The sequence below is a fragment of the Rhipicephalus sanguineus genome, chromosome 3 (assembly GCF_013339695.2).
Source record: "Rhipicephalus sanguineus isolate Rsan-2018 chromosome 3, BIME_Rsan_1.4, whole genome shotgun sequence".
Lineage (NCBI taxonomy): Eukaryota > Metazoa > Arthropoda > Arachnida > Ixodida > Ixodidae > Rhipicephalus > Rhipicephalus sanguineus.
In genome coordinates this window covers 126,255,481-126,269,843 of record NC_051178.1, presented here as the reverse complement: position 1 = coordinate 126,269,843, position 14,363 = coordinate 126,255,481, and the positions used below count along the sequence as shown (strand labels likewise).

Below are 14,363 nucleotides of genomic sequence, written 5' to 3'. Positions count from 1 at the left end.
TATCACTGACGGCGGCACCGCCCCGCCTACCCACACCGCAAACCGGCAGACAGCACCGTGAGAGATAGAATGTGTGAAAGATATAAGGCGCGTTCGTGAAGTGACCATCATCTGCCAAGGTAGCTTTGTTGTTTTAGCGTCGGGCGCTTACTGTCGCGGCCGCAACGTCGTGGGTTCGATTCCCAGCGGCGGATCTTTCTCTTAGTTTTTTTCTTTCTTACCCGTTGGCGTCCATTTTATCAACGTCATATCCGTAACGGATGTGCTTGGTGGACCCCGGCATAAAACACTGTCGTGTTAAAATTGGCCCGAGCGTCAGCTTGTCCGCAATGCATGGTTGCTAGCGGCGTTTGGAAACAGATGCGCAATTCTGCTTCCTAAAGGTAGCATATACAGTAACTCTAAGTATGGCTACCAATGACGACGCGCCCAAACAAACTGGATGCAACCATGCAGTCACCGGAGAGCAACAGCGGGGGACTGGATCCGGTATCGCGGCGGTGCCCTTGTAATTTAATTTAGCACGAGCGAACTGCGTGTAAAGGCATGCGACATACAGAAAGGTCACTCGTGAACTCCACGAGAGAAAGAGAGAAAGAGAGAAGAGGGAGGGAGAGATGGAGAGGGACGTTGCATCAGTCCGCAGAACTTCCATAACGCGCTTATTCAAGCACACGGCAAACTCGGAATCAAGAGGTATACGCGGCCTGTCTCGCTTGTGCACGTGTTATGCGTGCGGCGTTTCGTGTTCGGCGGCAAAAATACAAAGAGAAAGAGAGTTCGGTGGTTAATTAACGCGTGGGCACACATCGGTCCGACCGAGGTCGCGCCTTTTCACGCAACGATGAAACTTCGTCGAACGTTACGTTTTTTGTTGTCGTCTCGTGTTTGCCCGCGCGCGCTGTGAACAGCGGGAATGGAGGGGAAGATTGCTGCGGTTGCATAGGGCCACCAGGCATCGCGCGTTAAGAGGTTCCGCAGCGCGGTGCTGATTAGACGCTCGCCGAGCTTTTCACTGCCGGTCTGCGCAATGTGGTGGACGGACGGTAAAGTTTTTCGACTTTTTTCGCGTTTTTTTTTTTCTGGTGTGTGATAGAAACTGTGTTGAACTCATGTACTATGGTGAAAGACCTTTTTTTTAGGTGAATTGAAAGCGAGACCGTGTGAAGAGAGAATAAATGTCTTTCTTTAGAAGGCAGATTCGGAGGGGCGCCCTTAGTCCGGGATGCCTTGAGCTCGGGCAACGTCCTGGGACAACGCGACCAGCCTTCGTTGATCCTCGATGTTGGAGCGCGCGAAGGCTGTTTCCCAAATCTCGTTGGTGTGGTAAGGGTTGGGTGGTTTTAATGGCGATTTTCTGCAGCCTCCTACCATATATTGAAGGGACCCATGTTCTCTGGAAAAGCGGCAATGAGGAGTGAATTGTGTTGTGGTTATGAGGTGACTTCTGGATTGGGTGAGGAAATGTGCTAGCCTATAGAGCTCGGAGTAATCTCTCCTGCCCTCTAGGTAGTGACTAGTGTGCAGGACGGTATGTTCTGCGGTTTAGATTATAATGCGTGATGTCATGGTAAGTGATTAGAAGATGAATTGCGCTCGGACTCGGCTTCCTAGGCGTCAGCTCGTTCGGTCAAATCTCGAGCCACGAGGTTGGCCATCTCGTTGCCAGGAACGTCGCGGAGAGCTGGCGCCCAGATGTTCATGACTGGTCTTGCCGGAGGCTTGTGTAGAAGAAAGAAACGCCTTCCGCGCGTTGTCCATCGGCATGAGTCATCTGTGTAACTACCGAAAACACACTTCAAATTTGCCGACCACAAGCGGCACTACAAGCTGTTATAGAGATAACGATGTGGGAGCTTCCATCTAACATTGACCAGCCGTGGATTTTTAAAGTGCGCCTCGAAGGGTATGCACTCACAAAGGATAAACCATCATTGACGTGAAAATGGTTAGCCTTTAGATCGTACCACGAGAGCTGTAGTTTGCTCTATATACAAAGCGCCATCTCTTCAGAAACTATACTTCGTTTCGTAGATCAGGTGCAACGCTGTGGCGGCTAGAGAGACTTGTTGCAGTAGATGCGTGTGCACTAAGAAATAGTTCAATGATTTTAGCATCCGTCACACGATTTCTTTTCGTCTTTAGGCTGAGTAACAAATGAAAATGTTTTGTGCCTCAGATATAAACAAACCCCGTTATCGCTTAGCGTCTCCTTGTTCTCGCGCTTTGCTCTTTCATTTGCAGCCCGTCGTGAGGCATCACGCGCGGGCTCGTGCTCGGCACGCACGAGCGTTTACGACGACGAAAGTCGAGCGCGAGACGCGCGTACTCGAACATCTTGCTAACCGAACTTCTTGCATAGTTTTCGTAGCGTTACACCTGATGTATGAAACGAAGTATATACACTCGGGAACACTTCCAAAACGCTAAGGAGTGGCACCAAGCTTGAAGAGCTAGTTTTCCATTGCAACGAGTTACGGAAGTGTGGATGCGATAAGCACCTCCGTCCTCTTTGCGACGCCTTGGCTGGATGGGACGCGAATGGTCTGCGTGAAAGCCTCGCCCCGTTATCCGAGTTTTCAGGAAACGCCTTGTCCGTTTGATGGGGACCATTGTACAACAGTCCTACCTTACTGCAAGTAATACGTTGTTGTTGTTTCATTCGCTCAAGCCTTCGTTCTGGCCGGCTTGACTCCCATGTTATCGTTGTTGTTTCGTTATAGGGCACCCTTGTGTGTCCGCCTACCGTTTTCTCCGGAAGTGGTCTATTTCCGGACGTTCTTTCTGCAATCTCAAATTTCCGCTGCTCCTGGTTTGTCCGCGGCTCCGGTGCTCACCAGTACATTTACTCTGTCCCATTATCTGGGACAGAGTAACGTAAAAGACGATAAAAAAACAAAAACAAAAGGAAAGTAAGGGTGTCCTAAAGGAAAGGGACATGAGGTGCGAAGAGGTAGGGGTAATCGAGAAGAAACTCGGGCGCTTTCCTGATTCGATTTGCTTGGTGCGCTGCTGCTGGAGCTGCTGCTGCATAAGGGTGAAAGTAAATTTACCGGCCTCGCTGCTTATGACGACTATTCAGGGACTTTTCGAAGTATTTCATTAACTGTGTCGGGTGTCTTACACACCGGGAGGCTACGCCGCCAACTGTGAAATGAACGCTGCCTTCATCCAACGAATTTGTAATTCTACTCAAATTGATGAAATAATGTGCATGTTTTCTTTCTTAGATGAATTTAAAGGGTCGCAATATAATAAATTTGCCAGGGCAGCCTCCATTTATTAGCCACGCAACGCTGAGCAGCATCGCGACTAACACGCCTTGTGAAATCACCGGCTGCAATTCGTAAATTGCAATAAGTACCACAAAAAATTAGATTAAAAAACTATTTCTTTAAATTTTGCAACCCACCTGATTGCGTGGTTCGATCTCACGCGCAAGTAACCCGCTGCTTTAAGCAGTTAAGTTGAAGAGTAATGATTGCGTTATATGTTCCGGGTAATTTTTGAAATATCTGTATTAAAAAAAAAAACGTTCACACAGTGACGCATTGATAATGCATTCGTAAAATGACCGTTCAGAAATGCTGACACTAGAGCTGGAGTGGCGTAATGTTTAGGCAAACTTTCGTAGTGTTTAATTTGCGTACGTAGGGTCCATTGAATTTCTAGAGACAAAAAAAATTGCAAACATTGGACTCTCCTATTGAGAGCCATGGGTATCGAGCGGGCTGGCTTTATTCCTCGCTTCCGAGTTATCTTTCCGATAAAGTAAATAAAAAAACTAACAAGTTCAACGCCACAACGATTACTAGGGCACTTGCCCAATGTTGCTAACCGCCATACATAGAAGAAATGAGCATGCGTGCCTAACACCATTAGTGCAACTGCAGGAGAGATGACGAACGATACACGAGATAAACTTTTCAAGGGTTCATTTCGAAACGTAGTCTGAGTGAATCTACGTTTGTTCGGGCTAGAACATAAATGAAAAAAAAAAATTTTTTTCGATGTCTGGTATGCGGAGAGTTACACCGTTTCCTTCGCAGAGGATCGATAAGGTTCCTCTGTCGAGAGTGTGTGTGTTCTCTGTGTGGTTTGCCAGCTAAAAGTATCGAAACGGGAAAAGTGACCTTGTCCCTCTGATCGAAATGACGCCCTCGCTACAGATAGATCATAAATCATGGGAAAATCAAAGTGCACAAAACTAGACGTTCCCATATAGGTCGAGAAGCACGGGACGAGCGCCAGCTTTCATCTGCCATTATTTCTTACTTCGCCAGAAAACATATACAGAGGTCCACCCCGGTGGTATACAGTGGTTACGGTGCTCGGCTGGTCACCCGAATGTCGCGGTCTCGACCCCGGTCGCGGCGGTCACATTTCGATGGAGGCGTAATGCTAGACGACCGTGCACTGCGCGATGTCAGTGAACGGTAAAGAACAGCAGGTGGCCGAAATTTCCGGAGCCCTCCACTACGGCGTGCCTCGTAACCATACCGTGGTTAAAACTCGTAAAAACCCAGGTATTATTAAACATATACGAAGAAACAAACTTGCGCAGTAAGACAGTTTGTCTTACAGCATACGGACGTGCGCGGTAACACAACTGGTCTTACTGCGCATGTATTTCTCTGCATATATTTGCTGGCGAAGCCTGAAGTAAAGGTATGTGAGAGTTCGTGCCTTTCCTGTGCTTCTCGATCTATGTGAACGTCTATTTCTCGCGCTTTAATTTTCCCGGAAGCTATGCACCATCTCGAGCAATATCAAATTTTGCTAGGTACCGATAGAGTCGCTATAATATCGTGATCATCGTCAGCCTATATTTTCGTGTCATGCGGGATGAAGGCGTCTCCAGACGATCTCCAATTTGCCCTGTCCTGCGCGAGCCGATTCGACTTTATGCCCGCAAATTTCTTAATTTCCTCGCCCCATCTAAACCTCGGCCGTGCTCGACTACGTTTCCCATCTCTTGGTATCCATTCCGTCACCCTAACTGAACGTCGGTTATTTGTCCTTCCCATTATGTCACCTGTCCAGGTACAATTTCTTGTCTTAATAATAATATAGCTTCGCGTAAATTGAAGTGTAGAACTTGGCGTGCAAGAGGCCTCGTATAGCGTTACATATAAATTTTCTTTTAATCGTTGGGTCATATTTGTCTCTTGGCTGAAGTGGATGCTTGGGTGAGGTGGCGCGACATACCGGAAAAACAAAACAACGCGAAAGACAGAGCGCCAGAAAAAGGACAAATACAGCACTGATGTCTTTGTTCATGTTTTTATGGCGCTCTGTCTTCTGAGCTGTTTTGTTTGCTATAGCTTGTCTTTTTGCCGTATGTTTCTGAAAAAGGTATCTTGGATTGGAAGTTTCCAGCTCGGAACACGCACACACAAACGTTGAGAAAGAGAAAACCGCTGAAGAAAAAGTGCCACCCGCCGTGGTCGCTTATCGTTTAATGTGCCTTGCTGCTAAGCACGAGGCCGTGGGTTCGATTAATTTATCAGTCATGGCGCGCACATTCAGATGAGGGCCAAATGCAAAAACGCTAGCGTGCTTAGATTTTGGTGCACGTAAAGGAAGCTGAGGTGATGAAGATTGATCTGAAGCACAGAGAAAGGAAAAAGACTAGGTGGGAGCGTCACGTGACGATCTTGAAGATTAGTAACAAAAACAAAACATTTGAGGGAGAAACTGACCGTAGACACGTGATAGGCGAGCTATACTATTGGTCGACTCGCTTTAGTGGTGTCTGCTGCGAGCGCTGCGGGAGCGTAATTTTACCCAAGAGTCACCGCGCACGGGTGCCCCTGGAGAGCGGGAGGGGCTGCGTCAGAGGAGGTTGGCCTGCCAAGACTAGGGGGAAAACGTGACACTCCTTCATAGAATAACAGAGAGCTGAGCTGTTGGTAGGCACTCACGTTAAAGATACAGGGCTCGCAAACACGGACACGAGAGCGAAGTCAAGACACCACAAATGCCGACTAACAACTGGATAGGCGCACGGCGGCGGAAAAGAACGTGGACACAAAAACTTATCTGCGCATGCATATGCACGATATGATACCCATATCAATCCTGCATGCGTGGTGGTCTGCGTGTGAGATAACTATTCAGGCATTTGATTTCTTCTTTATGCAAGTTAATCGACGGTTCACTCACGCATGCGCTGCCACAAATTATCGATATACCAGGCCTCAACTATTGGACGCGTTTCTTCATTCCTGTACCTGTATAAAACTGCACATTAATCGAATTTCGGGGGGCATTTACACTATCGACAATGTAAAGAAAGATTACATGGTGAGCCTCCGGTTAACGATCTCTTATGTTCCATTAATATCCGGTTAATACAGCGGCCCGTCTGTCCTACGTAGAAGCGGCCGCAGCTGAATGGAATCTTATACACCACACCCGCATGGCAATCAGTAAACTTGTCGGTATGTTTTACGAAACAAATATCAGTCCGCTTCTTATCCATTGTCCGCTCATTGTTTCTCTGCACGGAGGCACATATCTAGATTATTCGCAGCCGTAAAAACATTAACGCCGTATCTACCTCCCACTTTCTTTAGCCTGTGAGATACCCAATGAATGTAAGGAATACCTACGAAACGCTTGTTACTATTCCTTTCTGCTAACATGCTCGGACTTAGCAAAACGCACTTCTTTAAACGTTCAGCGACAGTGGCCACTGCAACGCGAGGATAACCTGTATCTAAAAGACTCGTAACCTGGTAGTATCCCTCCTAGTATTGCTTCTTTCGCCATAATCCGGATCCCCCTGCTACAGCGACCTTCATAATCATATCTTGGTTTTGGCACGGAACACGTAAAAATATATAAATTCAAATAATTTTGTCGCTAGTTCTTCCAGCGCCCGCTTAAACCCCATTTTTGCTGCTGGGAGGTACTTATAAGCGTGTAATAATAATAATAATAATAATAATAATAATAATAATAATAATAATAATAATAATAATAATAATAATAATAATAATAATAATAATAATAATAATAATAATAATAATAATGTTAACTTTAACGAGGAGGTATATTCCTTGGAGTGGGTCTGTACCATTGTTGAAGCGATCGTCATCATTCTCATAATCAAGAAGAAACGGAGGAAGTGAGCCTTTGAGGTCGTGGTGCTCAGGCGAGTAAGAACAAGAACGAGGTCATGGCCGAGCCCTGGGTTGCGCTGAATGAGGACGACTACCCGTGTCCCGTGCTTCCCCCGGCCAAGGCGGTGGGCTCTGTGCGCGACGCATACTTTGCCCAGGAGTTCCAGGGACCGGAGAAGCGGACGCTGGGCGAGGACAAGTCGGTTGAGGAGCAGGAGGACGGGAAAACGGTGACCGGTCTGCACCAATCCATGGTCACCGGTTCGCTGTCCCTGTTCGTGATGCTTCTGCCCCTGATGCTTCCACTGGTTGTCTATCTGGGCGTCACCAATCCGATTGTTGAGGCCCGCCAAGGCCGGCTCGTAGAGGGAATTCTGGATTTGGACGACGACATCACGCCTCCGGTCCGGGACCCTGCGCACGAGGTACGTGCGCCCCTTCTGGTCAGGCACGACACCCTCAAAGAACTTTCGCTCGACCATAAGGGGAATGGCTCGTACGATATTACGACATTTTTCTACGCCCTGTTCTGTAGATGTCATTTAAGAGACGCTGTCATTTAAAGACAGTATGTCGAAAATAATGGCACGAACCCTTTAATAGAAACAGAAAAACAAAAGAAAATCCCAGATGAACCAGATATCATTTGGTGTGGTGCCCTTAACAGGGTGCACTTAACAGTGGTGGTGGTGGTGGCAGTATTGTAGTTGTTGTTGTTTTATATATCAAAACAAGGAAAGATAGACTACGTTTGAGCCGCTATACGAACAATATGAAATTGATATTGAATGAAACACACAAAAACAAGGAAGCAAGTAAGGTTAAAAGAATAAGAAAACAAAGAAGAGATAAAAATAGCAAAAAGAGAGAGATAATAAGCTTAGTGCGCGAAGTGGTTCGGTTTGAAAGTTTTCTGTTAGAAGTAACAGTGATCAGGACGTCTTGAGGGGCTAGTTGGTTCATACTATGCAGGAAAATTTGCGCTAAACTAGAAAAGGACAACACAAAGAAGGAACACTTAAACAGATCTTTGTGTTGTCCTTTTCTAGTTTAGCGCAAATTTTCCTGCAAAGTAACAGTGACTTTACCAGAACTTGGGTTGGGCTGTACTTGCGGCAATGCGTATACCGCAGTTTGTCGCTGCGTGGACGCGATGCTCGAGAAGTGCGAGGTGATTGGAAACCGCCGCTTTTCTGTTAACTTGACTGATATATTTTATTGCGATAAGAATTATACGGACACTCTCGGCGGGTTTTTGACGTCGCCGTCATGTTCCGTATAAAGTTCAAGTCGATAACATTACCCCGCACATCGAATGTTCTACGCGTGACAGGCCCGTGGCCAGGAATTTTTTTTCGGGGGGGGGGGGGCACTTGCTGAAAACCTTGACTATTTGAGAAAAACACCTATTTTTATTATTTATTTTTCGTAAAAACACGTTCTTCAACAAAATTTCGGGAAGGGGGGGCGAGCCCCTAGCCCCCCCCCCCCCCTAGCTACGGGCCTGACGCGCGAGCAAAAGCACGCGAGCGCTGGGGACGAAGACGGTTGAACCACAGATGAAACGACCCGGCCATCTCCGTCGCACGAAAGGTGCATGCGATTACATAGCCCCTCGTGCGAGGCCTGCCGTCAATGGCCCCTCAAGCAGAGAGGACACGCCCCGGCCGTCTTTTATCTACCGAAGGAGCATGAAGGGGCACCGGTGGGAAGTGTGTGTTAGAGTTACTGTATATGCTATAGGAGCTATATACAGCAACTCTAGTGTGTCTGTCTGTTGGGGGGGGTTGCTGCATCTCTCGAGCAGCAACCGCGAACTTTGATCATGAGAGCGCGGTCGCGAGCGCCGGCACGCGCTCTTTCGACAGACATCAGTGGACGGCTCCTATAGCTTTGTACGTGTTTTGCTCTGACCGCTTACTTCGCGTTGAGACGACATACGACACGAAAGCAGCTTCGCTCCCTGGAGCGGTCATATTCCCTTATACCAATGTTTCGTTACGCGAGATGGGATCCAAAAGAATTAGCTGCTAGCCTTACCTCGTATAACATTCCAAGCTATTGCTATCGCATTCATTGCTTCGCATTGCGGCGAAACTGTGATTTTTTTTTTTTGCGTACGTTCGCACTCGACGCAGGGCCGCCATCTCCGGACTCTGAACGGTGACTTTGAAGAAGAGCTCAGCTGGATGACGGACAACACGCCGGGCTCACCGACGACCTGGGCGAACCCCGTCCACACGTCACCGAAGCACAAGGCGATGAGGGAGTCACCCGAGGTCGTCTGGCCCCTGGACAGGAAGGGCAGGAACGCCACCCTGGGACCAAGGCCGCTGGAGGAGAACGAAGACTTGCCCATGAAGCGTAATCTGCCCTTCAAGAAGATGAAGCGAGAAGGACGTAGCACGGTCGGTGATTATCTGGCTCTCGAGACAGCCGGGCCCATCGTGTTCAACAACGCTCCAGAACTGCGCGTGTTTACCCGAAGGAGCGAGCGCCATGGCGGCAAGACATCGTCTACCCGCATCCCTATCTTGCGGGTAGCGCCTGACGGGTAGGCGTGTTGCCCGTGGTGTATTCATAACTTTTTTTCTGCCCGGCTCACGCATGAACGAGGGGAAGACCCCCTGAAGCTTCCGTATGCATGACTTCGCCTTGTGTGAAATCGACAAACAAAGTATCATCGTTTGCGAAGAGACTTGTTATTGTTACTTTGTTTCCAGAACCACACCATTCTTTCGTTGCCACTTAGCAGTCATGATGTTCGGCTGTTGAGTGTAGCTAAGTCGCCGATTCGTCTATATGCGGTAACGATTGCATTCCGGTGGGTCAGGAAGGAAAGATTGCCTGGTATTTAGACCTACGTGTTCGCTTATTCAGGGGATCAAATATTCCTCCAATACTACATTTCCGATACAACAGTTTTCCGCTAGGCGACGTAAAACCTCCTGTGTCAATATTAAATATCGAAATTGTGCCAGAGATTACTACGTTGTGCGTCTATAATAACTTACTAAGTGGTCCGTTGTACACTGTGCTTGTTTACTGATTTATATATGCATATTAGAAATATAATATTAATTTCAAATCACAACTATTTCTACTTAATTTTCTGACCTCTTTACCAAATGAACTGACACAGAAAAATTTAGGCAACGAAGGAGGTGACCGGCAATACAACAGGACAGGCGTCCGTAGACGTGAAATTACTGATAGTCATCTTGGAGGGCTTCAGATACTCTGCTTTCGAGAATAAGCTAGCTGTACAGCTTGAGCAAGAAAAGCGAAGATCCACGACAGCTTGCTCACATGTCATTGTTTAATTTCCCCCAAAGGCAATATGATGGCGAGTTTGGCTAGTGTAGTCGCTGTCCTGCCCAATTTCCTTGTCTGCGCCTCGAGCTAAAGCACCCCATATAAGATGCGATAACGAAATTCATCATTACAGCCACTTGCGAGTGATTTCTTGTGAATATGTCAAATGCCAGTATGAATGTTTAGAAACTGGCGATGATGACGAACTACATCACTGGCTCACACTTACCCTGACGGATCAGTCAAGCAACGAATAAACTTCCAAAGAAAATAGGCACATTTGAATTGCATGGCTATCTGACTCATTCACCTTTGTGCTATAAGCGCGAAACCACGACAAGATTGATTGATTGATTGATTGATTGATTGATTGATTGATTGATTGATTGATTGATTGATTGATTGATTGATTGATTGATTGATTGATTGACTGACTGACTGACTGACTGACTGACTGACTGACTGACTGACTGACTGACTGACTGACTGACTGACTGGAAGTCCATTTTGCATGAATGACTTGCGAGACGAACGGAAGGAAAACCTGGTCCGGCCGCCCCCTGATTTTCTCCGCTACCAGGACACCACACTATAGCCATAACATTTCTCGCTGTGGCATGGGCCTGTTCATGACATAGAGATAAAGCATGGCTAGCGTTGTGTACGGAGCGAAAGTACTTTGCAAGCTCCAATCGCAGGAGGTCTAAGCCCCTAAATCCAATGCCCACAACTTCCTCTTGAGAGACTGTGCTCAGCAGCGATGGCTCATCTTGCCGATACGCGGAGCAGCGTGGAACAATGGTGTTTTGGAAGAAAAAAGGCTATACGCTCTGTGAGGAGGATACCACACCATACTTCTGAGCGCTTTGGGAACGCTGTAACGCGACGGAATCAATAAAGCAAGAAAACGCATGAGGTGCAACGCTCCGCGTAGACGAGTTTTGTAAGTTATTCTGCATTGATTTCACCCGGAAGATTTGTGCAGATTTGAGTAGTATGTCAACGTCTTTCCAAATACCACTTGAATCTTGGTAAATTCGTCGCAGTGGGTATGTGTCCTACAAGAACGAAAACGAAACAAGGTGCAAAGCGTGCGCTCGTGCAGCGTGCTGTTCTCGCGAGGCTCTTTATCTTTTCTCAAGCACTTGGCGTTTCGGAACACACCTTTACTAGCCTGCTGTTCTCTCGTCGCCTCGTTTCGAGATGAGCGGAGAATCGTCGCTCGTTTTTATCCGAAATATTTATACTCAGAGTAACGTTCTGTCGAAAGGATTCAGGAAGGAAAATGCCGGCGTTGCGCTTGTGGCGCTGTTTTTCCTGAGTGTGTTCGGAGTTGTCGGAGCTCTGACGTTCGTTATGCTTGCCTCGAAGGATGACGTAGCGGACGAGCTCACTTCAGTTGCGGTCAACGCGGTTCCCGCGAAGCCACCTAGAAGCCGTCCCACGCCTCCACAGGAAGAGTCGCGTCACCTCTACGTCCGCCCCAAGCACTCGGCGTCGCTGTCGGCAGACAAGCTGGACCACATTCGCTCGAAAGCGCGGTACAAAAAGTAACGCTGCAAGGAAGGCAATCGGCGCATCCTCGTCTCCTCGTAGGACTGGGGCAGCAACCATTGACTGTTACTCTGGATGAAGATGCCGTTGATAAATATAACAGCACCACTGCACTCGAAAAGGATGCTCTCGTCTTTGTCCAAGGCGAGGATGACGACAGTGGGCCGTCCTATTCCAACGTTTACATTGGCAACAAAACTGAGATGGAACCAAAGCAAGGACATGCGCCAGAACAAGGTTGGTTTCGAGACTGATACTACGAGTCTGTTTTCATCATGCCGTGTCGCTTTCGCGTCCATCCACCAGGACGACTGTCCTGCGCGCAACCACAGAGATACCTGCATCAGTGTCCAAAGCTCTTAAACCGGATTTGCCGTCAACAACGAATGTGTTGAGTTCCGCGACCGTAACTCCAGTGCACCCCACCAGAAGGACCAACGGGCTTGGACGTATCACGAGCGGCGAGGCAAAGCCAAACACCACGGTGGAACGCAAGACCCGCCAATCATCGCCTCTGCTGTTCTGCTTCTACGATGATCGAAGCGCCATCCGATCTCCCGGATTCTCGGTGTACGATTTTCCCGTGCAGCTGTGCACAGACGTCGCCTTCTGCTGCGTCGACGTGAGCGCGCAGGGTCGTGTGATGGTCAGCAAGAACTTGAAGCTGTTCCTTCAAGTTCTGGGACACGAGTTCTTCCCAGCGAACCACCTGTACGTGACGCTGGGTGGCCATCGGGTGCTCATCCACCACTTGGACGCGGCCTTACAAAACACCGCGCGCTTCGCGGCCGATCTCACGGGAGAAGTGAAACGGCTGGGTGCTGGCGGGCTGGCCATCTATCTAGAGGACGTGGAACTGCTGAAACACGCCTTTCGCGTTCACGACCTCATCATGGCCGTCCGGGACGTGTCTGTGGCTGTGGTGCTGCCGCGTGATCTTCGACAGCAGGTGCGCTACTACCATACCGAGATCTACGCCAACACCAAGGACATGATGGCCATCTCGCCGCCGTCGCAGGGCTACGGTGGCAGGAATCCGCGGCCGTCTTTCGCCACATGCCCGCACCCTCGCCGAAGCATCCACGAGGGATCGTCGCTAGAGTTCATCTACCAGCTCTCGAGAACTTTGCTGTCCTCTATGGAAGACGGCTCTGCTGATTACACGTTGACCAACGTGGCTACAGTGCAAGAGCGATCCGCCACCACCACGCTACGTCATCGGCGTCTCTTTCGGTGGCCTGAAGTTCCAGCTCAAGAACAGTAGCCTCCACGACGTCGGATCGCCGGCCACGTTCGTTCGCACTGTGCCGTACCGCGAGATCTGCAAGCAGCCCTGGGGAAGCTGGCACGACAACGTGAGCGAGTGTTTCGTGGCCTGGGACGGCGATCGGGGCTGGATGTCCTCGTTGGGACCAGGAAGCGTGGGCTTTACAACGGAGCTCGCCAACTGGTCTCGCCGTGTTCGACCTGGACTACGACGATCACAGCGGCGAGTGCGGCGTCAAGTTCCCTGTACTGAGGGCACTACGCGCTGCACTTTTCTAGCAACACCCGTGGATGCTTAAATGAAGTTGGGAGTGAGCTGGCGCATCTGGAGGCTGTCGATACATCCTCCACTTTGTTTCTGCTGACGTGATTGTCGACTTGCGCTTCACAATAACGGTTATAGAGTTACAGAATTCGAAACATCTTTTTTTTTTGTTTGTTTTGCTGTGTGGTAAAATCGTCGTGTTTTGGTGGTGACAACGATAAATGAAATGTAAAGAGTACTCTCCCATGGCGTGCAATATTTAATATAATTCTAGGGAGTGCGAAATAATGACCTAGTTTTACCTCCTGCTATGCTAGACAGAATTTTTTCGTGTTTACAATGTTTCTCGTATATCATTGAGAGTTTGTTTAAAAAACGACGTGTCGAATAGCTTATGCCCATTACAAACGTACGCATTCCTGATACCAGAGACTGCATTAGAAGCACGAGTTATTTCGAAAGTCTCAAGTTGTTCTTAACGACGTGTGGAGCCGAATAGAACAACGGCTACGTTATGGAGTGAAGCCGTTTCTTTACCCTTAATGTACTGATGTCGCGCGTTTAATCAAACCGATGGCTCCAAGGTGCTGTTGGAATACGCAGCGATGAACAACCAAACACATTGTGCCGCCGTTAGGTATCGCGATGTACCATACGGTCGTTTGGTTCTCGTTATTTCTCTTACAAAAATTGTTTCCCCAAATTAATCTGCGCCCCACTTGTGGCCTATTGGACCACTTTTTTGTACCATTCGTTTGTGCGCCCGCGCGATGCCTCACATCAGTATGGCGTTAGTGATCAAGCTGCACCCTGCGTTAGCCAATCCGGAGCCCGAA

The 14,363-nt window shown here is 48.4% G+C and overlaps 2 protein-coding genes across 2 annotated transcripts in view; one reads left to right on the top strand and one right to left on the bottom strand.

Moving 5' to 3' along the window:
• Positions 1-14,363, bottom strand: part of LOC119387109 (protein CWC15 homolog) — a 184,757-nt gene that overhangs the window by 126,970 nt on the left and 43,424 nt on the right. The gene's annotated exons all lie outside the window — the stretch shown is intronic.
• LOC119387107 (uncharacterized) lies at positions 7,158-9,814 on the top strand. Its single transcript, XM_037654416.2, has 2 exons — positions 7,158-7,552; positions 9,266-9,814. The coding sequence occupies exons 1-2, from the start codon at positions 7,184-7,186 to the stop codon at positions 9,683-9,685; spliced, it is 789 nt and encodes a 262-aa protein (XP_037510344.1). The 5' UTR covers positions 7,158-7,183; the 3' UTR covers positions 9,686-9,814.

What these genes read in the sequence shown, in the direction of transcription:
- LOC119387107 (XM_037654416.2), top strand. Translation starts at nt 7,184, where the DNA reads ATGGCCGAGCCCTGGGTTGCGCTGAATGAGGACGACTACCCGTGTCCC. An exon ending in TCCGGGACCCTGCGCACGAG is followed by an intron (nt 7,553 to 9,265) that starts GTACGTGCGCCC and finishes CACTCGACGCAG; the next exon opens with GGCCGCCATCTCCGGACTCT.